Below are 24296 nucleotides of genomic sequence, written 5' to 3' on the forward strand. Positions count from 1 at the left end.
AATCTATATAATCTCAGTGTTTTTGTTTTTGTTTTTTTAGTACATGCTGCTGTTATTGCTATTAATGAAGCTATTGACCATAGAATTCCAGCCGACACATTTGCAGCTTTGAAAAATCCCAATGCCATGCTTGTAAATCTTGAAGAGCCCTTGGCATCCACTTACCAGGATGTACTTTACCAGGCTAAGCAGGACAAAATGACAAATGCTAAAAACAGGGTAAAAATGCAACATCTATTCTTTCTAATTAATTTGTTATTCCATCATTTGATATGGCTGCAGTTTAAACATCAATTTTATTGAGATGCAATTTACACACAGCAAAATTCACCGAATTTTAAATGTACAGTTTGAGTTTTGACAAATATATGTGATCATTTAACCATCACCCCAGAAAGTTCCTTAGTGTACTTTCGCAGTCAGTTTCTACCTCACCCACACCCCTGAGCCCAGGCAACTACCAGTCTGTTTTCTATTGCTGCCATTTACCTTTTTTAAAAATGGAATGATGCAGTGTCTAATCTTTTGGTGTGAGACTCCATATTGACCTCTACTTCTTGAATTTTATGTAAATAAAATTCTGGAGTGTAGCCATTAAAATTAGTAGTGCCCTTTGGAAAGATTATCTCTAAATATTAACATAGTCTTTCCTCTTTCCCAGATTCTTTGGGGTAAAATGTTTGTGTACAATTGTTAGGGGTATGTAGAAGTTCGTTAAATGATTCTGACTTGGAAAAACTGAATCTAGGAATCCCATTTAAGACTTCACACAGGCTGGTCATGGTGGCTAATGCCTGTACTCCCAGCACTTTGGGACGCCAAGGTAGGCGGAACACCTGAAGTCAGGAGTTTGAGACCAGCCTGGCCAATATGGCAAAATCCCATCTGTACTGAAAGTCCAAAAATTGGCCCAGCGTTGTGGTGGGCTCCTGTAATCCCAGCTACTTGGGAGGCTGAGTCAGGAGAATCGCTTGAACCTGGGAGGTGGAGGCTGCAGTAAGCCAAGATCACACCAGCTGGGAAACAGAGCGTGACTCTGTCTCGAAAAAAAAAAAAGAAGCTTCACACAAATTTATCCACCCCTTGTTAAAATTAGTGGTTGATGACAAAGCGAAAACAACCCTGCTCTCAGAACATTCTTTGTATCTCTTATCGTAGAGCAGGGATTTCAGTTTCCCAGTTAGGTGCCAAACTAGCCTGCAGGCAAGTAGCTGCTGCCATGCCCCTGCGTATGTCACCAGTGACACTCCAGGATCGTGGATCTGTATGTGCCCATTCTGCTCAGATCTGAGGCAAGGATGTGCTGCCTCTAATCCCAGCACTTTGGGAGGCCAAGGCAGGCCGATCACTTGAGGTTAGGAATTCGAGACCAGCCTGGCTAATGTGGTGAAACCCCTTCTTTACTAAAAATACCAAAAAAATTAGCTGGGCCTGATGGTGCATGCCTGTAGTCTCAGCTACTTGGGAGGCTGAAGCAAGAGAATCACATGAATCCAGGAGGTGGAGTTTGTAGTGAGCCAAGATCGTGCCATTGCACTCCAGCCTAGGTGACAGAGCGAGACTCTGTCTCAAAAAAAAAAGTCTCACTCTGTCGCCCAGACTGGAATGCAGTGGTGCAGTCATAACTCACTGCAGCCTTAAACTTCTGGGCAGAGCAATCTTCCTGTCACAGCCTCCTGAGTAGCTGGGACTACAGGTGTGTGCCACCACATTGGGCTAATTAAAAAAAAAAATTTGTAGAGATGGTGTCTCGCTATGTTGCCCAGGCTGATCTCAAACTCTTGGCCTCAAGCCATCTTCCCGCCTTGGCCTTCCAAAGCACTGGGATTACAGGCATGAGTTACTGTGCCTGCTTTGTTCTTTATAAAGGATCTTAAGCTACACCCATATTCTTAGTAGTGTGCAGGAGGAGCACAGGTGTATTTTTGTGGTCCTCTTAGACACCTTAGGCTAACTTAATTATGTTTTTTACTCATCCTCAGACAGAAAACTCAGAGAGAGAAAGAGATGTTTATGAGGAGCTGCTCACGCAAGCTGAAATTCAAGGCAATGTGAACAAAGTCAATAGTAAGTATGTTCCTGAGTCAGGCACTTAAAGGGATATTATAATGTGAATGTTGATCTATTCTGGGACTTACAACATGGTTTAATTTACTTACTTTAGACATTAGTGGATTTGTTTAGCAGCAATTGCTTATTAACAATCTTTTGTGTTTCTATTCCTCCGTTTTAAATCTTCAGTCAGCCCCTTGTTCCTACACTGACAGTAGCGTCATAGTAGTCTTTTTGGCTATAGTTTCACTCTTTCACCCTATTACATGCTTTTAAAAATTATTTTCCTGGCCAGGCGCAGTGGCTGATTAATCCCAGCACTTTGGGAGGCCAAGGTGGGTGGATCACCTGAGGTCAGGAGTTTGAGACCAGCCTAGCCAATATGGTGAAACCCCATCTCTACCGAAAATACAAAAATTAGCCGGGCATGGTGGCGTGCACCTGTAGTCCCAGCTACTCGAGAGGCTGAGGCAGGAGAATCGTTTGAACCCGGGAGGCACAGGTTGCAGTGAGCTGAGATGGTGTCACTGTACTCCAGACTGGACAACACTGAGACTCTGTCTCAAAAAAAAAATTATTTTTTTATTTTTTTTAAGTAACATTATAGTTTTGTTTTTCCTTTAAAGAATAATGCAAACTGTCTAGATATTAAACAATAAACCACAAAAATTAGACTCCATCACTTAGAAATAATCATCACTTAGAAGTAATCATTACTGGCATTTTTTTGTATGTTCTTCAAAATGCGTCTGCATGTGTGTGTGTGTATGTGTGTGTGTGTGTATATATATATATATTAAAAATTTTCTTTTTTCTTTAAGAGACAGAGTTACACTCTGTTTCTTAGGCTGCAGTTGCGATTATGGTTTACTGCAGCCTCAAACTCCTGGGCCCAAGCCATCCTTCTGCTTCACATTCCCTAGTAACTAGGACTACAGTCATGCGCCGCCACACCCAGCTGCTTTTTACAATTTTTTTGAAGAGACAGAGTCTCGCTCTGTTGCCCAGGTTGGTCTCAAAATCCTGATCTCAAGTGATCCTGCCACCTTGGCCTCCCAAAGTGCTGGGATTACAGGCATGAGCTGCCTTGCCCAGCCTCCAAAACATATTTAAACAAAATTGAGATTATACTTTTAATATTGACTTTTATATGTGTGTTACTTTGGGGAAATTAATTTATTGAAATTATCATTTTGTTGCTACTCTGCTAAAGAACTCACCATGACTTCTTCATACTTGCCAGACAAAATGCAGATGCCTAGCCTAGTGAAGTTCTTTATGCAATATTTCATGCGTACAGCTCTCAGTAGAAGCTCATTTGCCTAATTACCTCCCATACTCATTCTGTACATTTTATGACTTAAAAAGAATCAGGGCCGGGCAATTCCGGCATTTTGGAAGGCCAAGGCAGGTGGATTGCCTGAGCTTAGGAGTTTGAGACCATCCTGGGCAATGTGGCAAAACCCCGTCTTTAAAAAAAATACAAAAACTAGCTGGATATGGTGACACGCGCCTGTAGTCCCAGCTACTTGGGGGCTGAAGCAGGAGGATCGCTTGAGCCCAGGAGGTTGAGGCTGCAGTGAGCTGTGTTCGCACCACTGCATTGTAGGCTGGGCAACAGAGTGAGACCCTGTCTCAAAAAATTAATTAATTAAATTTTCTTAAAAAAAGAATCTGGCTGTGAAGTGGTACTGACCTGGTATTTGATCTCTTGTTCCTCTGTTAAAAGCTGTGTAACATTGGGCACCTGCAGTAGAGTTGTTATGCAGATAATATGAGATAGTGTATGTAAATGGCCAGCTATTTAGTAAGTACTCAGTGAACATTAGTATTATCACTTTGTTAGTCATGTAATCTCTCTACTGTAATGCCCTCATGCCTCATCTCTTCCTAATCCAAATTGTACCCATCATTCAAGATCCAGTTCAATTTTCACTTCGGTGCCTATCACAGTTCAATATGCTTGGCTTTCAAATCTCCTGTGTCATACACAGGCTCATCCCTATAAATTTGTACTTAATTATGTATTGTCTTGTATTGCTTGTTCTTCTGACGTCTTTGTAAACTCCTTAAAGTAGAGATTATATATTCTACTTCTTTGGAAGTGCTCCTAATTCCTATCATAGGTTTAGACTCACTAAAAAAACTAAAAGGTTTGATTTCAACCAACTAGGCCAGGCTTAATCTTGTTTTGCTCAAGATACTCATAATAATAATAATAGTAATTGTTCATTTGGAGGACCAAATTTCTCATTTGAACTAATATTAATAAGTAGAGAAGATTTTACCAATTCTGTAGGATTGGAGTTCTAAGTCCTGACCAGCATTCTTGTTTTTTGGGTTATTTTTTATTTTTTGTTTTTTGAAACAGAATCCAGGCTGGAGTGCAGTGGCGCAATCTCGGCTCACTGCAATCTCTGCCTCCCAGGTTCAAGAGATTCTCCTGCCTCAGCCTCCCAAGTAGATGGACCAGCATTGTTTGTATTCTGCTGCCTTTGGGTTCATTTAGGATAATGACCTTCCGAGCAGAATAATCCATTCAAATGTGGATGGTATCTTGTGCTGAATCTGTGTTAATTCTTAAGTCAGCAAATATAAACTGGAGTGTCCTTATGGTTGGTTCTCTGTGAGAAGAAAGTCCAGCATGTTTCCTGTTGCATAGAGTACATAAAATATTTTTTGTTTTACTAAGGGATTTTTCTCTACCTTACTGTTTGGTATTTTATAACCTTTGTAATTTTACCTTGCTAATTATGTAAGAATCAGTGGTGAGCACATGTAAGGAAATAACAATATGTATATGTTCTTAAAATGTCCTATTCATATTATTATTATGTAGTCAGAGGAGCAAAATAATAAAAATTCCCTCAAATACCTTTCAGTATAGTCAGGAGGATAGACATGCAAATGAGTACTTTTAGGGCAGCTTGATTAGAGCAAGGTGCCAAGAGTGCATGCAGTGTAGTCATAGAATAAAGAAGGGAATGATGATTTCTGTCTAGAAGTTTGAGTAGGTTTTCAGCGTACATGGATCTTCACAGGGATCCTTAGGATAGATAAGAGGGTGAGGATAAGGCAGAATTCCCTATGAAAGGACAGTCTTTTCCTAATTGTAGAGAAAGTCTGAGGCAAAGGAAAGTTAGATGCCAGGAGGGTATAGGGACTTCAGGTTCCAGGAATTAATGTAATTATAGATGAGATTCTTTGCCTAGGGCATTCGAAACAGCAATGACGCCATTGATGCTGCCCCGGGAAAAACCTACAGGCCAAACAGTTAAAAATTAGAAAAAGTTTTTATTTTTTGTTAAGTAGAATATGGAAAATTAGAGTTATATAACTAAAGTTCAGTGAGAGGAAGTATTTAAGTAATGTTCCATACTTTATTGTCTTTGCAATAGAAATGTTTATAGATATTCATTTAATATTTACATATTTGAGTAGTATGTATACACTTCTAGAAAAAGCAAAATTTACTAGGTGCTTTTGTAGAGAGATACTGTAAGATTCTATGCTATATACCTAGAGAAAGTCTAGTTTGTTATCTACATTGATTATATTTTCTGTCTCTAGCTATTATGAAAGCTCCATGAGGATAAGGATATTTGGTTTTTTCACTATTATGTTTGCAGCATATAGCAGATCCTCAGTAAATATCATTGAAGGAATGGATAATTAGTTGGCTAATAGCCACGTAGACCTGCAGACATGACTTGAGAAGCCACCACCTTGGTTTGGTGCTCAGTTGAATGACGGGTATAAATACTAGGAAGAAATAAACAGTATCTTAGGAGCCTACAGTGAGACCTCACATCCATACCAATGTTTTAACCTTTTCTTCCCCTCCCCCCCCTTTTTTTTTAGTAGTTCTAGTCTCCTCATTGCCCCTACTTCCCATTTTCTAGTTTGAGACTTTATTTTCCCTTGGGCTGTTTTGATTTTCTTTGTAACAGCTTATTAATTTTATTTTGTTTTTTACTAATGAAAACATTTGCAATTGATAAGTACTACTATTCCCCAGATATTTTTATTTTTGGTATTTTATTGATTTCTTTTTGCTACTTGGATAAAAATCAGATGTTTATCTGTGAGTGGTGGTAGGGACAGACATTTTCTCTTCAAAGAATAAGGAAATGGAAAGTAATAAACTAATTATGATTCCTTAGTGGCTGTCGTTTCTGAAATCAGAAATTACCTTATTCTGTCTTTCAGGCTAAGAAGACCTTTTTGGTTTTGTTTTGTTTTTTGTTTGTTTGTTTTTTTACAGTATATGAAGTGCTTCTATGTATATGATTTTATTTAATCTTAAACCTATTCCTATGAGGGAAGTTATCTTCATTATCATTTTCAGATGAAGGAGCATCTGGGTTTTCATTGTCATGTATTGTATTATAGAGCTTGTGTGACCTCAGGTTCTATGATTAGAAGAGAGAATGTAGAGAGGGGGAAGATGGCCCCTTTCACTCTGCACAGGTTGGATCACCCTTGATATCTGGGCACTGACTGTTGTGGGTGGAGTGTGTGCAGGAAGTATCAGGGTAATGAGAGGATTCAAACTGATGGTATGTAAGACATAGTTAAAGAAAATAAGGCTGCTCGTAAGGCATTTGCTGTCATGGGGGGGGCAGTGGAATGTATTCAGTGTGAACTTTAGGGTTGAAGCTTTAAAAATATTTTTGAAACAAAATTGTCCAACGGTATAGTAAATGGCCATGGGAGATACTTTCTCCTGTTTGGCGGTCTGTAAGTATAATCTGGACAACTACTTGGCATTTTAAGGGAATTTAAGCATCATGTTGGTCTGGATTGTTGGCTCCATGTTGGTGCTGAGCTGTCTACATTTGGAAGTTTTTAAGTGGGCTGGGAGTGTGGCCCAGGAATCTGTATGAAATCCGACGAACAGCTTGTTGGGAACCCCAGGACTTGATGACTCTAAGGTTCTTTTCCAATCCGAAGATCTTATGCTTCTGAGAACCACAGAGTAAAGGCTCTCTTGAGTTATATTTCCGTATCTGGAACTGAGATTGGTTTTGGGGAAGGAAAACTATTCTAGGCTGTTCTGTTCACATAGTCCTTTCATAAGCTTTTGCCTTTTTTCCTCAGCATTTGCTGCATTAGCAAACATCGACCTGGCTTTAGAACAAGGAGATGCACTGGCCTTGTTCAAGGCTCTACAGTCACCAGCCCTGGGTCTTCGAGGACTGCAGCAACAGAATAGTGACTGGTACTTGAAGCAGCTCCTGAGTGATAAACAGCAGAAGAGACAGGTAAACAGTCTGGATTGAAGCTGCAAGAGTTTGTATATATCCATTTGAATCTCATGCTGTCATTTAAAGATATATATGCTGCCTTTTTTTTTCCCACAATACAACTTTTTCCTCTGCATATAAGTTAGTTTAAAAAAATCCTCAGGTAAAATACACATTGTCTTCAACTCACTTTTGCTTTTAGAGCTATGAATCCTCTTTTAAAATAGACAGTACCCACCCATCCCCAGTCTAACCACTCCTTCACTTCAGCTGTCTCTCTCTCTCCAACTAAAAGACATTGGGGAAAACCTGAATATTTTTGCATTCTTACATCAGAATTTGCACTTAAAAAAAAACTGCACCCCATTAGTTTGCTCTAGTCAACACTGGAAAGGTACTTACTGTGCAGTCAGGGTAGATGGTGTGGTATTGTATTTTGTGGGGTTTTTTTTTTTTTAGAACAAACATGAGGGACTTTCTTTTTTGTCTAAATAAGGGCAAGTATACATTTTACCAATACCCAGCGTACATTGGTCAAAGTAAGTAGCATTAACGTGCTTAAGATTCTATGAACACTTTTCCCTTAGAATGTTTTGAGGCTTGGCCGGGCGCGGTGGCTCAAGCCTATAATCCCAGCACTTTGGGAGGCCGAGACGGGCGGATCACGAGGTCAGGAGATCGAGACCATCCTGGCTAACACGGTGAAACCCCGTCTCTACTAAAAAATACAGAAAACTAGCCGGGCGCGGTGGCGGGCGCCTGTAGTCCCAACTACTCGGGAGGCTGAGGCAGGAGAATGGCGTGAACCCGGGAGGCGGAGCTTGCAGTGAGCTGAGATCTGGCCACTGCACTCCAGCCTGGGGGACAGAGCGAGACTCCGTCTCAAAAAAAAAAAAAAAAAAAAAAGAATGTTTTGAGGCTTTTCATGTAATATGTTTAAGAATGTACTGGTATCTGTAAAGTCACTCTACCCCAGCTTTGGCAAAGGCATTTGGCTCTAGCTGGGGCGGCCACCTTGGCTACGTGTAGCCTGAGCTGTCACTTATGACTATGGCTCTCTGTCCCTAGTGACTGCTTTTGAGAGATGAGAACCTTAAGACCTGGAGTCATAGGAATGAATAATCTTTACATAATTTTCTTTGCTTTTATCAGAGTGGTCAGACTGACCCCCTGCAGAAGGAGGAGCTGCAGTCTGGAGTGGATGCTGCAAACAGTGCTGCCCAGCAATATCAGAGAAGTAAGAGTCCATTGAAACAGTATGGGAGGAAAGTTGTGGCTTTGTGTTACTAAAGGGTCTGAGGTTAGCTTCTGTCACTCTCATCCCCCACCTGAGCCTACCAGCCGTAACCAACTGCCAGGTACTTTTGGTGGCAGGCGGGTTCCTCCAGTTTGTTGTTGTTGTTGTGGTTTTAATTGCTATGTAATAGTTGTACATATTTTGAGGGTACATGTGTTTTGTTTTGTTTTTTAAACCAACCAAGAAGCACTGACGTATGATATTTTGATACATGCATACAATGTGTAATGATCAAATCAGGGTAATTGGAATATCTGTCACCTAATACATTTATCTTTTGTTGATGTTGGAAACACTCCAATTCTTCTGTCTATTTTGAACTATACATTATTGTTAACTGTTGTCATCCTACTGTGCTATCTAACACTAGACCTACTCCTTGTATCTAATGGTAATTTTGTACCCATTAGCCAACCTCTCTATCTCCTCCTCCCCACTACCCTTCCCAGCTTCTGGGAACCACCAGTCAACTCTACCTCCATGAGATCCACTTTTTTAGCTCCCATATATGAGTGAGATCAGGAGGTATTTGCCTTTCTGTGTCTGGCTTATTTCACTTAACATAATGACCTTCAGTTTTTATGGCTGAATAATATTCCATCATGTGTATATACTACTTTTTTTTTTTTTTTTACCATTTATTCATTGATGGACACTTAGGTTGATTTCATATTTTGGCTATTGTGAATACAGCTGCAATAAACATGGGAGTGCTGATTTCCTTTCTTTTGGCCATATACCTAGCAGTGGGATTGCTGAATCATATGTAGTTTTATTTTAATTTTTTGAGGACTCTCTGTACTGTTTTCCATGGTGGCTATAGTAATTTACATTCCCATCAACAGTGTATGAGCCCTTTCTCTGCAGCCTTGCCAGCATTTTTTATATTTTGTCTTTGATAAAAGCCATTTTAATTGGAGTGAGAAGGTGTCTCATTGTGGTTTTGATGTGTATTTCCCTGATGATTAATGATGTTGAGCATTTTTTCATATACCTTTTGGCCATTTGTGTGTCTTCTTTTGATAAAAGTCTTTTCAGCTTATTTGGCCATGTAAAAATTGGATTATTTGTGGGTTTTGTTTTTGTTTTTGTTTTTGTTTGCTGCTGTTTGAATTTCTTATGTGTTCTGGTTATTGTTGTCTTTTCAGATGGATCATTTGCAAATATTTTCTCCTGTTCTGTATGTTGTCTCTTCACTTTGTTGTTGGTTTCCTTTGCTTTGCAGAAGCTTTTTAGCTTGACATAGTCCCATTTGTCTATTTTTGCTTTCATTCCTTATGCTTTTAAGGTCTTAGCTAAAAGGCTTTGCTCAGACCAGTGTCCTGAAGCATTTCCCCAATGTTTTCTTCCAGTTGTTTCATAGTTTCAGGTCTTAGATTTAAGTCTTTAATCTATTTTGATTTATTTTTGTATATGATGAGAGATAGGGATCTAGCTTTATTCTTCTACATATGCTTATCCAGTTTTCTCAACACCATTTATTGAAGAGACTGTCTCAGCTCATTTTATGTTGCTATAAAGGAATACTTGAGGCAGGGTAATTTATTAGCTCACAGCTCTGCAGGCTGTATAAGAAGCAAGGCACCAGTATCTGCTTGGCTTCTGGTGAGGACTTTTGTGTTGCATCAAAACATGAAGGAGAAGATCAAAGGGCAAATGGACTCATGTGAGGAGGGACCGATCCCCTGGGGTAGTGAGTAGGGGTCCTGGCTTTATAACAGCCCATTCTCATGAGAACGAATCCATTCTCCCCAAGAACCAATCCAATCTTGCAAGAGCTCACTACCACGAGAATGGCACGAAGCCATTGATGAGACATTTGCTCCCATGACCCACACAGCTCCCACTAGGCACTGCCTCCCACCACCACACTGGGGATCAAGTTTCTTCTTCTTTTCTTTTTTTTCATACCCTCAGGGTGATGTCAGGGATCAGATTTCAACATGAGATTTGGTAGGGACAAACAAACCGAATCCAAACCATAGCACTGTCTTTTCCCTAATGTGTGTTCTTGGTGCCTTTGTCAAAAAATGTTCTCCTCATGACTGTAAATGTGTGACTTTATTTCTGAGTTCTCTCTAGTGTTCCATTGGTCTGTGTGCCTTTTTGTTGTTGTTGTTGAGACTCTGTTGCCAGGCTGGAGTGCAGTGGCGCGATTTCAGCTCACTGCAACCTCCGACTCCCTGGTTCAAGCGATTCTCCTGCCTCAGCCTCCCGAGGAGCTGGGATTACAGTCACGTGCCACCATACCCACCTAATTTTTATATTTTTAGTAGAGATGGGGTTTCACCATGTTGACCAGGATGGTCTCGATCTCCTGACCTCATGATCCACCTGCCTTGGCCTCCCAAAGTGCCGGGATTACAGGCATGAGCCACCACACCTGGCCAATTTACTCCAGTTTTGGAAGTAGAACTGGAGTCAATGTAGGCTCACTTTGGCTCTCACACACTTCATGGTTTGTTAGGGAAATATCTGGAGAAGGTGAGACTTAAGGGTTTGCTAAGATTTGGATGGTGAAAGAGGAGAGAAAACGTTCCTAGTGCAGGACAATGAGGGAAAAAGGAGGCGGGAGCCAAAGTACAGTTGTTGAAAGACGTCTTTAAGGAATGGTGGTTAGAATACAAATTTTGTAAATGTTTTGGGCTGAGTTGTGTAAGATCAAAGGGTGGAAACATTGTAGAAAGCTTTGACGGTAGCTTAAGAAGCCAGGCAGTAAGTAGGAGAAGGAAGAGATGGTTTAGGTGGGAAGTAGTGGTAGATATAGGATGAATTGAATAGGAAGAAAATAGGGATGAGGAGAACAGGTAGGAGGCTGCTTTTTGAAGAAAACATCTTTATTGAGATATGGTTCACATAACGTACAGTTCGCCCTTCTTCCTACAGAGGAGGCTGCTTTTTTAAGATGCAAGTTCCACTTCAAACTTGATGGCTGATAGCCACAGAATGTAATTTTTTTCCGTGAAGTTTGGCACCTTCTTCCCCTGAGGGCTCTCTAAGCCCACTGCATTTCTGACTCCTGTTTTCTACACAGGATTGGCAGCGGTAGCAGTGATTAATGCTGCAATCCAGAAGGGTGTTGCTGAGAAGACTGTTTTGGAACTGATGAATCCCGAAGCCCAGCTGCCCCAGGTGTATCCATTTGCCGCCGATCTCTATCAGAAGGAGCTGGCTACCCTGCAGCGACAGAGTCCTGAAGTGAGTTCACTAAACCTGTCCTGTTTGTGAGCAAAGTTGGGTGGAAGTGAATGTAATACCCACTTCTTGTGGTTAGGTAGAACTTTTTTTGCATAAACTTGGTTTTCTTTTGGTTTTGTTAAACTTATAACTCCCTGGGTCTTGGAGAATGTCTTTCCTCACTGTTTTCCCTTCTGTCCCTTTCTGTACAGCATAATCTCACCCACCCAGAGCTCTCTGTTGCAGTGGAAATGTTGTCATCGGTGGCCCTGATCAACAGGGCATTGGAATCAGGAGATGTGAATACAGTGTGGAAGCAGTTGAGCAGTTCCGTTACGGGCCTTACCAATATTGAGGAAGAAAACTGTCAGAGGTGGGTGTCCAGAGTGAAGTGAGTGAATCCATTACGTAGCTGTTAACTCTGTCTTTTGTATGTCAGTGCTCCGATTTTCTTTGCAGGCATTATTACTTTATCATGGTCATACTTTTGTTTGGTTCTACTTTGATTCATTTAATTCTTTGTTATGCTGAAAAATATGACATTCCGTTCCTAAATATGTAAGTAGGCTTATTGAAATATGTTACATAGTCAAAATAACACTATCTCTGACAAAGTTAAATAATACTTTTAAAATACCATCTAACCCTAGCTAGTTCATTTTCATTCTTCTTCAGTTGTTCTCAAACTGTCCTTTATAACTGTTTTGTTGAAAACAGGATCCAGCCTAGGAACATGTATTATATCTGGCTGTTGTGTCCGTTGGGTATCTTTTAATCTAGAATTGTCTCTTTCTTCATGACACTGACTTGTTAAAAGGATGGGACCAATTGCCATGTAAGACGTCCTATTTTATGGATAGTTCTAGTTGCTTTCTCATATCTGCCTTATTCCTGTAAATTAGAAATTAAATCTATATGTTTGTCATGATTCAGTTCAACATTTTTGGTGATGTGTATTTCATATTGCCTCATATCAATAGGCATATAAAACCCACGTTTTCCACCATTAGAGATACTAAGATTGATCCCTGGATTAGGGAGACCACTTACATTTCCATTGCATATTTATGTTTTTCCCTCATCACTAGAACATCATCTCTTTTGCACCATCAAAATACCCAGTTTTCCCTTAACCTTTCCTGTGATTTTTTTTTTAACCTAATTGATAATCTTTCCTAAATCAGTACCTTCAGTAAAAGTTGCCGATGATGATTTGTTGCTCTGTCATTCCTTCTGCATTTATTAGCTCATGTCTAGCCTTTTTTTCTTGTCTGTGGAGGAATTGCTTGAACTGCTGCCTTTGATTCTAGAGTTAGTCTTAATGTGGAATTTAGAATATGTGACAGGATATTGAGAATAAGTGATTTCTACTGCATTTTTGCACTTTGTTTAGAGCAACTATGCGGTTCCAAAACTGGCCTTGAGAATATATCAAATGGTTAGGATACCCTAGCAATCTTTGTTCCTTGAATATTTAAAAATGCTATGCTTAATGCTCTTTTTACTTGGGGGTCTGGGGCAGGTATCTCGATGAGTTGATGAAACTGAAGGCTCAGGCACATGCAGAGAATAATGAATTCATTACCTGGAATGATATCCAAGCTTGTGTGGACCATGTGAACCTGGTGGTGCAAGAGGAACATGAGAGTGAGTTATCTTCCTGTCCTCCCCAAATAATGTCACCAGTAATGATGATGTGATTCCATGAAGTGGTTCAAAATACTATTCCTAGAAGGATTTTTGGGTGAGAGATTAAAAATATCTATATAACACAAAAAGCTAGAGTTGGATGTTGTTTTGAGAACACCAGGCAATTGCTATAATTAGGTATATGTCCAATAAGAACTAAATTTGGGGGGAGGTGAATTGAACATGATCTGTTATTTTTAAATGCTGTTATAACAAGTAGTTCTGACACTACATGGAATCGGGTGAAATTGCATAGGTTGTAGGCATGTTCCTCCACAAGACTCCTCTCGCTTCAGACACCAGCTGAAAGCTGCAGAGTTCCCAGGCCACTGTACTTCTGAACAACTGGCTGCAAATTTGGAGGAGCTGTCTATCCCCTTAGTTTAATAATTTGCTAGAATGACACAGAACTCAAGAAAATGCTAGACTTATGATTACAATTTTATTATAAAATATATAAATCAGGATCAGCTGAAAGAAGAGAATCATCAGGCAATATCTGTGAGAGTCCCCAATATGAAGCCTCTGTGTTCTCAGGATGTGTCACTCTCCTGGCACATTGATATGTATCACCAACTAGGGAAACTCACCTGAACTTTGGGTGTCCAGAGTTTTTATTTGGGCTTCATTACATGTGCGTGATTGATAGTATTGGCTTTGCGATTAAACTCAATTTTCATTTGGCCTCTGCTCCCTGGAGATTGGGAGGCCAGGCTGGTATCACATGACTCTAAACCTCAAAGTCAATGGCTAGCCTCCATCCTTAAACTCTCAAGAGGCCAACCAGGAGTCATTGGTTGGCCTAAATTCAGGTGTGGGCAGAGGGGCCCACTATGAATAACAGAAACATACCTATCACTCAGGATATCCGAAGGTTCTTAGAGGCTCCTCCAGAGACAAAGACCAGCCAGACTTTTTATTATACAGCAGAGTCCTTACAAAAGCAGTACGGCTGCCTAAGATACCTGGGGAATGAACATTTCTAATTTTAATTTGTATTTCCTGTGAGAAATATTCAACTGACTTAGTGGGAAGAGCCTTGCCTTGCATTAGGGAGCCCTGGGCTTGGATCTTTCTTCTGCCATTTGTTTGCTGTGTAATGTTGGAGAAGAGATTGCTAAGCCTTATTATTTCTTCTATAAAAGTGTTAAATTAGGTGACTTTTTAAGGACACTTGAACCTTTTTAAGACTCTGTGAATCCTTTGTGACTCAAGAATGTTTTTGATTACACATTCCAGTGTACCTGAAAGCTATACAGTAAGGCCAGTTTCATAAAAATCCTCATCACTTAAGTTAGAGCAGTTAAAAATGAAACAAAATGACTTGAGCGTTCAATAGGAATATGAATACAAGCAAGTTTAGATGAAACAAACACTAATATTTAAAAAATTAAAACAGTGCTGCTTAATGGATGGTAAGTTGCAATTTGAATCATGGTTACTCTTAGGTGGATTTATGATTAGTTATGATTAGTTAGTATGTTTCATGATTGATTTGTTTATATACTTCCTTAATTTGAAAAAAAAACTTTATCTCTTTATATTTAGGGATTTTAGCCATTGGTTTAATTAATGAAGCCCTGGATGAAGGTGATGCCCAAAAGACTCTGCAGGCCCTACAGATTCCTGCAGCTAAACTTGAGGGAGTCCTTGCAGAAGTGGCCCAGCATTACCAAGACACACTGATTAGAGCGAAGAGAGAGAAAGCCCAGGTGAGTGGCATCGGAATTGTTCTTTCTGTTCAGAGCACCTCAGCCCTCCTAGAACAAAGATAGAGGTAGGAATATCTTCCTTGATTCATTCCGTGAATGCTTTCTGGGCACCCTTAGAATGAAAGCACTGGAGGGACACAAAAATGTGAGAGACATAAACTCCACCTTCCAGGAGCTCATGCTGTTTTACACATTTGGGTTTTTGTTCTTTTGTTTGTTGTTGACAGTCTTTTGTGTCTCTTTCAGTAAATTCTTTATTGAAATATAAGATCCAGGGCTGGGCGCGGTATCTCATGCCTTATAATCCCACAGCACTGTGAGAGGCCAAGGTGGTGGGCAGATCACTTGAGTCCAGGAGTTCAAGACCAGCCTGGCCAACATGGTGAAACCTCATCTCTACTAAAAAAAAAAAAAATGCAAAAATTAGCTGGGCATAGTGGTGCATGCCTGTAATTCCAGTTGCTTGGTAGGCTGACGCACAGGAATTACTTGAGCCTGAGAGGTAGAGGTTGCAGTGAGCCAAGATTTTGCCACTGCACTCCAGTCTGGGGGACAGAGTAAGACTCTGTCTCAAAAAAAAAAAAAAAAAAAAAAAAAAAATATATATATATATATATATATATATATATATATATATATATATATATATATATATATATATGAGATCCAGAAAAATGAACAAGATAGATGGGTATGCAATTGCATAAATTTTCAAAAGGAGGCACACCTGTGTATTTGGCATTCAGATTGTAGAACCCATTACCAGCTCCACAGAGACCTTCCTCATATCCCCTTCCACCCTTAGCCACCCTCTATTTGATGGTAACCACTATTCTGATTTCTATTAGTAACACCACAATTCATTTCTGTCCACTTATGAGCTGATTTAAGTGGGCTCTTTTGTGTCTGGCTTCTGTTACCCTACATAATGTTCGTGACATGCATCCATGTGGTTGCATGGAGCCATCCTTTGTTCATTCTCATTGTTGTGTACTATTTCATTGTGTGATTATAAATTATTAGTGAAGTTTCTTGTTGTTGTTTTGTTTGTTTTTTTCAGACAGTTGTAAATAGGGCTTCTTTTTTTTTTTTTTTTTTTTTTTTGAGATAGAGTCTTGCTGTGTCACCCAGGCTAGAGTACAGTGGTGCAATCTCAGCTCACTGCAACTTCTGCCTCCCAGGTTCACATGATTCTCCTGCCTCAGCCTCCCAGTACCTAGGATTACAGGCAAGAGCCACCATGCCCGCCTAAATTTTCGTGTGTGTGTGTATTTTTAGTAGAGATGGATTTTCACCATGTTGGCCAGTTTGGTCTCGAACTCCTGACCTCAAGTGATCTGCCTGCCTCAGTCTCTCAAAATGTTGGGAATTACAGACGTGAGCCACCGCCCATGGCCTGTAAATACTGCTTCTATGAATATTTTAATTTTGGTTTATATATATATATGTATATATACACACACACACACACATATATATGCATTTCTGTTAGGTATACATTTTGGAGAGGAGTTATGGCCATAGGGAATACATATATGAAGCTTTAATAATGTCATGAAGTTTTTTTTATGACAACTTAATTGAAACATAATTCATGTATCAGACAATTCAGTGTAAGTGGACTTTTAGTCTAATGTTGATAGAATTGTGCAGTCATCACCACAGTCAATTTTTGAACATTTTATCACCCCAAGAGAAACTCTGTACCCATTAGTAGTCACTCATTTTCCCTTAATCTGCCCCAGTGTCTATGGGTTTGTCTATTCTGAACATTTCATATAAATGGTATTACACAATGAATAGTCCTTTGTGATTGGCTTCTTTTAGCTTAGTTTATCCAAGTTGTAGCAGCAGCACTTCATTTCTTTTTGTTGCTGAATAGTATTCCATTGTATGGCTGTACCACATTTTATTTACTCATGAGTTGATGACATATGGATTATTTCCACTTTACCACATTTATCCATTCATGAGTTGATGACATATGAATTATTTGTGCTTTATCTATTCGTGATTTGATAGACAGCATGAGTGACAGCTATACAAGGTATATCTTCAATCTACTTCCCTTTTTAGATATGGAAGCCGACCTAGCTTATTCTCCAAAACCCCACTCCTCTGACAGTCAGATATAAGGCTCCTTTTGGAATTTCCTAGCAGCAAAAACAAACATTGCTACCACTGGCATACATAGAATCATTGCAGCCTGACACATTAGAGATTCTTAATCAGTAGAATTAGACTTTAAGCTTAGGAATCTGTATTTTAAAAATGACTTTTTCATTGTTCTGATGACCAGCCAAGTTTCGGAAACACTAATCCAATAAAATGATCAAAGACAGAGACTTCCATTTCTAGCTTCCCTAGAGCCAACTGCTTCTTACCTGTGTAAGTAAAATCAGTTGATCTCAATTTCCTGGCTATGAAATAGCAGTTGTGATTCAACCCTCTCCACAGCATCAAGTGACATTCTGCATAATAATGTCTCTTAAATGAAACCTGGTGGTATCTATCAGATACTACATTTACATGATTAGGACATGGTAATGTCAACTACTGCCATGGCAATGTAATCAAAGGAGATCGGTCAACATCATAATATTACCAACATACAAAATTACCCACTCCTCTACCCTTCACCCAAACTTACAGAGCCCACATGAGTGTCATGTGCAAAAAGCTCTAGTACACTAAAACCTTGGTCTGTTTTTATACCTCTGGCTACTCAGAATTAAAAATTTCTTTTAGCACTTCCACTTGCTGCCTCACTTCATGAATCTTCTGAAGGCTATGGTTCTATCCAGTTGTTGTTACTTAGTAAGCACTGAAAAGGAGATCAATCACAGTTAGAAAATAGATGTTAATTATGCTTTAATCAACAATTATTTGAGGGCCTACTACATACAAGGCAACTTCCTAGATAGCAGCAGCGTAAAAAGAGGCATAAACCTTGTCAATGTCCTCAGCAAACTAGGTAGCAGGTAATACAAACATTTTAAAAGATGAGTTTGTATTACAATTACTTTGAACAACTTTATCTTCATAGTAGCATTATTCCTGATAGCCACAGTGGATAAAAAACACTATGTTTATCAAGTCACAAATAGATAAAGTGTAAATAATTGAAAAGGCTGTGTATGTGTTTTGTTTGGGTCATCGGAGATAAACTTTTTGAGGATGTGACTATAGAGTTTGAAGCATTTCCTTTGCTGTGGAATAACTTTTCAGACTTCATCAAAGGCGGAGGAAGTCAAGGGAGTTAAAGGAAAAATTGCTTAACATTGCCAGGCCCATCTGGATGAACTATACATTGGGTGGAATTGTTTTTTGTTTGTTTGTTTTTGGTTTGGGGTTTTTTTTTTTTTTTTTTTTTTTTTGGTTTTTTTGTTTGTTTGTTTTTGGCATCACCTGAGCATCTGAGTCTCCATCAGCCATTTGGGAGTGCTTTTAAAAATGCTTATCACTGAATTACAAATTTAACAAGCAAAAGATCTTAATTTAAATTTGGTCTGTAGTTTTATTTTCTTCTGGTATCTTTGTGTTTGGTTTTGGTATCAGGGTAATACTGGCCTCATGACTTGAAGTTTTCCTTTTATATTTTGAAAGAGTTTGTAAAGGATTAACTAGTTCTTTAAACATTTGGTACAAGTCACCAGTGAAGCCACATGGTCGGGAATTTTTTGTGTGGGGGATATTTTTTGTTTTGTTTTGAGCTGCAATACTGTACGGGAAAGGGGTCCTGATCCAGACCCCAAGAGATGGTTCTTGGATCTCACACAAGAAAGAATTCAAGGAGAGTCCATAAAGTGGAAGCAAGTTTATTAAGAAAGTGAAGGAATAAAAGAATGGCTACTTCATAGACAGAGCAACCCTGAGGGCCGCAGGTTGTCCATTTTATATTAATTGACGATATGCTAAACAAGAGCTTTATTAGATCTTTTCTGAGCCTGTGCACAGCCCACACATGCACTGTGGCCTCCTAGATCCCATCCAGGAATATGTCAAGCTGTCAGAGTTCTCCACGAACATCTCATTCTCCAGCTCTTCCTTATAAAGTTTTTAGTTAGTCTCTTGTTTGCCTAAACTGTTATCCTTAATGTTTTTGACAATTGCTTCTGGAGAAAAGGCTGTTTGCACTGGATGAGCTCTTGGTCAGGTCAAATAAAGACAGCCTTGCGAGTGTGACCTCTGAACAGGTCAGCTAATGACAGTTCTCTGGGAATGAGGCTTTCAGGGGGTGATAGGAGGGGCAGATTGGAATTAGGGGAGTTTAAAGCACCACAGAACTCACTGTTCTGAGTTTCAGCTGTTTTTCTTGAATACACTCTCCAGTTTCTGCAGGCCTTTGGTTAATTTCTGTCGTATTGAAAAAACTGCCGGGTGCAGTGCTCATGCTTGTAATCTCAGCACGTTGGGATGCCAAGGCGGATGGATAGCTTGAGCCCAGGAATTTGAGACCAGGCTGGGCAAGATGGTAAAACCCCGTCTTTACAAAAAATAAAAATATTAGCTGGACGTGGTGGTGTGCGCCTGTGGTCCCAGGCACTTGGGAGGCTGAGATGGAAGGATCACTTGGGCCTGAGGGGCTGAGGTTGCAGTGAGCCAAGATTGCACCACTGCACTCCAGCCTGAGTGACAAAGCAAGACCCTGTCTTTAAAAAAAAGGCTGGGTGCAGTACCTCATGCCTGTAATCCCAGCACTTTGGGAGTCCCAGGCTGGCAGATCACCTGAGGTCAGGAGTTCGAGACCAGCCTGGCCAACATGGTGAAACCCCATCTCCACTAAAAATACAAAAAATTAGCTGGGTATGGCGGCGGGCACCTGTAATCCCAGCTACTCAGGAGGCTGAGGCAGGAGAATCACTTGAACCCAGGAGGCGGAGGTTGCAGTGAGCGCCGCTGCACTCCAACCTGGGTGACAAGAGCAAAACTGCATCTCAAGAAAAAAAAGAAAAAAACTGATGCTGGTGATTGTTTGCCAGTGTGCCAGTGTTTTTTGTTTGTTTTTCATGGTGGAGAGGATTTTCAGAAATCTTTACCATTTTCACTCATGTCTTGTCTCTCTTTATTTAAATTAAGCATTTGTGGGACTCTTGATAAAAGTGGATTACTAATCATGAGTAGTAAAGTCTGAATGCAAGACATGGATATCAGGGCTCCTCTGGATCTCATTTTATAATTAAGAATATGAATGACTTGGGCCATATGTGGTGGCTTACACCTATAATCCCAGCACTTTGGGAGGCCAAGGCAGGCGGATGACTTTAGATCAGGAGTTTGAGACCAGCCTGGCTGACATGGTGAAACCCCATCTCTACTAAAAATACAAAAATTTTCCAGGTGTGGTGGCACACCCCGTAGTCCCAGCTACTCAAGAGGCTGAGGCAGGAGGATTTTTTGAACTCAGGAATAGGAGGTTGCAGTAAGCTGAGAGATCTCACCGCTGCACTCCAGCCTGGGTCACAGCAAGGCTCCACCTCAAAAAAAAAAAAAAAACAAATAAAATAAAAGAAGAAAGAATAAGAATGAGTTAAATCGTCCGGGCACAGTGGCTTATGCCTGTAATCTTTGTACTTTGGGAGGCCAAGGTGGGTGGATCATGAGGTCAGGAGATCGAGACCATCCTGGCTAACAGGGTGAAACCCCGTCTCTACTAAAAATACAAAAAACTAGCCGGGCGACGTGGCGGGCGCCTGTAGTCCCAGCTACTCGGGAGGCTGAGGCAAGAGAATGGCGTGAACCCAGGAAGCGGAGCTTGCAGTGAACCGAGATCGGGTCACTGCACTCCAGCCTGGGCGACAGAGCGAGACACTGTCTCAAAAACAGGAATGACTTAAATCTCTCTCTGACCTCCTTGTGTGTGTATGCACTTGTGCACACATGCTTATATGCATGTAGCTAGTAATCAGCTGGTTCACACCGGCACAGCTGTACCAGTTGTTAGGACATTGAAATACTTCTATTTTGTTTGGTACATTGTTACTGTCCCAACCCTCCCAATATGTGTGCCATCACTCCCCAACTCTAATTGAAATCCCACTATACGGCAACTAAACCAGCAGTGGCCATAAGGACTCTGCTGCATCCTAATTGGTCAGTGCTTATGCTGTATAGTTGATAAATATGTTGTACAGATTTGTGTATGTGTGTTTATGTGTGTATGTGGTATATATGTGGTTATGTATTTATATATGTAATATTGTGTCTATCATCACACATGCAAACCATGCCACATAGTAAAGGCTTTTTAAAAAGTTTTGAGTGGTGAGAGGTGCCCTTTAGAGGGATGTGTGAGTGTGTACTTTCCATATACATATGTACATAACATAGTCATTCTTTTGTCTCTTCTCTCTTTCCCTGTGTTTTGTGTCTTGTTCACCTCTTCTACCTCCAATCATTGCCCTCTCTTTTTAAATTCTGACTTCTGGTCCTTATCTCTTTACCTCTTCTGAAATGCAATGAGTGTTTCTAAGTGTCAGAGTTGTTAGAGAGCTGTACTTTAATATATCTTATATAGCATTTTTACAGCAAATCTGTTTTCTGTCCATAATATCTAACCTGGGTTTTAACACTCTGCTCAGTGATTTGAGTTAATCTTAGGTGATCTCTTTAAAATAAATTTTACCAGAAGGATTTAGGTTTTGTCATTTTATTCAGTCTAATTGGAGCAGAAAGAACCTGGGATGAGGTAGTGTATGCTGTCTCTCTTTCCTTTTTCATTCTGGTGAGGGGCTTTTCTCTATTATGTTTCCCTGAAACACCTGAGACACCCATCCATTCACTTTTTCTTGCCTTTCATACTATTGCTCTACTGCTTATTTCTTAAGGAGTATGTATGAAAGGTTTTACTTTAATCTGCATGGGGCAAGGAAGAATTCTGAATGCTCAGAAAGGCTCTGCCTTTCTCTCTGAATGCAAGGGAGGTTGTGCTAAGTCTCACAACTTTGCTTACAGCAGATTCTGCTCAGATATCTGTTGTATGATTATCCCAGAAGTGAACCAAAAATGACTTGATTCTGTGGAAATGCTTCTGTTTTTATGATGCACGGAGTTTTATACTGCTTCTCTTGGAGACCGGACCATCAGCCCTCTTGCTTATGACTTGTCAATTTAAGTTGTTACAAGCCTGCAGCTGACTCATTGTATTGTCTCACATTGGAAATATTGCCTATTATTTCCAGTAGTTATTCTTAGGACTCTAGGGGATTGTGTGTTGTCAGTTTCTATTTTCGGTAATAGGAAGCGGCTAGTGGTAGGAAGGTACTAGGTTCTGCAGCTTTTAAGTGACTTATTTGTTCTTGCGTTCTGTTTATCTGTTTACTCTTTTCCTATCCCAACACTGTGAGCTTCTTAAAATTGGGACAGTGCCTCTTAGAATTGTAAGGCCAGAACCTACCACAATTAGGTTAAATGATCTTTCTAAAAGACTCCATTTAGGAGAAATCACTGCTTTCAATTTCAGATGCTTTCCCTTGCCCTTATTCTGTCACCTGCACTCTTTATAAATTGTAGGAATTGTGGCTGCCTCACTATATGGAATGAAATGTTGTGATAATAATTAAACTATATTATCAGATATAGTTTAATCTCTGATAAAACAGGAGGAAAGCCAAGCCTTCCCTAAGGTTTTGTGACTTCAGCTGTTGGGCAGTCAAACATTTCACTTTGCGTCACAGCTCAGACCCTCATTTGGACACAGTTATGGTGATTTATTGAGTTCTTTATTCTGCCTCATTCGTGCCTTGGCAAATTATATTCACATCAGGCAATCTAAATGAATTTTTGAGCTGCTGTTTATACCAATTGCTGTTAGCTCAAGCCTCATGAGTATGTTAATTTTGTTGGGTCTGCCCAGATCACCACAAACATGACTCCCACAACCTGGCCACTTTAAAACCTGAAGTGTCTTGTCTTTTCTAGAGAAGAGTGCCCCAGTATTCTGCTGAATTGATGCTTTCTGTAAAGACCTTACAGGCATCTTAACAAAGGACCCCCACTCTTTGAAATCGTTGAAGCTTGCATAACCTCAATGTGACCACGGAAATCTAACGGGGTTATCAGCAGTGGTTTCTAATTCTGACTCTCACACTGCGAGTAGGTAGAAGTAGAATCCTGTTGTGCTAACTCTCAGTAACGGTAGTGACTACCTGGGGCTAATCCTTAAACTACTTCCCCAAATTGGAATATGGCAGCCACATTCTTGAAAATTGGAAGATACGACTGGGCGCCGTGGTTCACGCCTGTAATCCCAGCACTTTGGGAGGCCGAGACGGGCGGATCACAAGGTCAGGAGATTGAGACCATCCTGGCTAACACGGTGAAACCCTGTCTCTACTAAAAAAAAATACAAAAAATCAGCCAGGTGTGGTGGCGGGTGCATGTAGTCCCAGCTACTCGGGAGTCTGAGGCAGGAGAAGGGTGTGAACCTGGGAGGCGGAGCTTGAGTGAGCAGAAATTGCGCCACCACACTCCAGCCTGGGCCACAGAGCGAGACTCCATCTCAAAAAAAAAAAAAAAAAGGAAAATACTAGAGGAAGATATTTCTACTAATCTATTTCTGTTTAAAATGCCGTTCAGAGCAAATGCTCACCAACAAGCTCTTTTAAAAAAGAAAAGTGTCTTAACGAATTTAGAAAGAGGAACGTAAGTCACCTCCACTACATCATACATCTTCTCTGTCTGCAATAGTCAACTCAGACTATGCTGTGAGGCTGTACTAAGGAAAGTAATCACAACATTCGTTATGTTTCTCTGTGAAAATTTGCTTTTAAGTTCCCAGCAACTGATTTAACATTCAAGTTTTAGGATATCAGCTGGTAAGAAATGTAGACTGCCTGTAGTGACTCCTGGCTTTAAATGTGATACTTCAAAGGTTCTGGTTAAAGTAAGACTTGGCAGTCTTAAAAACATTAGTAGTCATAGAGAACATTAACTTCCTCTGAATATTGTTGGCAAAGGAGGCTTTCAAATAAGTACTGCATATTTATATATATACCCTGGCCCTTGTCACCCTGTTAAAGTCTCTGGACCCCTTCCCAATCTATCTGGGCCTCTTGCCCCTTCTAGCTGAACTACTCCTCCTGAATCACTTAAATTCATCTTTATATAATCTTCACCTACATG

The 24296-nt window shown here is 40.2% G+C and overlaps 1 protein-coding gene across 2 annotated transcripts in view; it reads left to right on the forward strand.

Annotated features, from left to right (window-relative positions):
• IQGAP1 (IQ motif containing GTPase activating protein 1) overlaps window positions 1-24296 on the forward strand; it is a 116676-nt gene that overhangs the window by 53456 nt on the left and 38924 nt on the right. For both annotated transcript variants that reach the window (XR_012415386.1, XM_005560517.3), the window contains exons 8-15: window positions 41-219; window positions 1983-2067; window positions 7153-7316; window positions 8451-8535; window positions 11630-11793; window positions 11985-12145; window positions 13295-13419; window positions 15010-15173. Coding sequence is in view for 1 of the 2 variants with exons in the window: in XM_005560517.3 (XP_005560574.3) it covers window positions 41-219; window positions 1983-2067; window positions 7153-7316; window positions 8451-8535; window positions 11630-11793; window positions 11985-12145; window positions 13295-13419; window positions 15010-15173 (1127 nt within the window). In the remaining variant the exon portion in view is untranslated. The remainder of the gene's footprint in view (window positions 1-40; window positions 220-1982; window positions 2068-7152; window positions 7317-8450; window positions 8536-11629; window positions 11794-11984; window positions 12146-13294; window positions 13420-15009; window positions 15174-24296) is intronic.

Source organism: Macaca fascicularis, chromosome 7, assembly GCF_037993035.2.
Source record: "Macaca fascicularis isolate 582-1 chromosome 7, T2T-MFA8v1.1".
NCBI classification, from domain to species: Eukaryota; Metazoa; Chordata; class Mammalia; order Primates; family Cercopithecidae; genus Macaca; species Macaca fascicularis.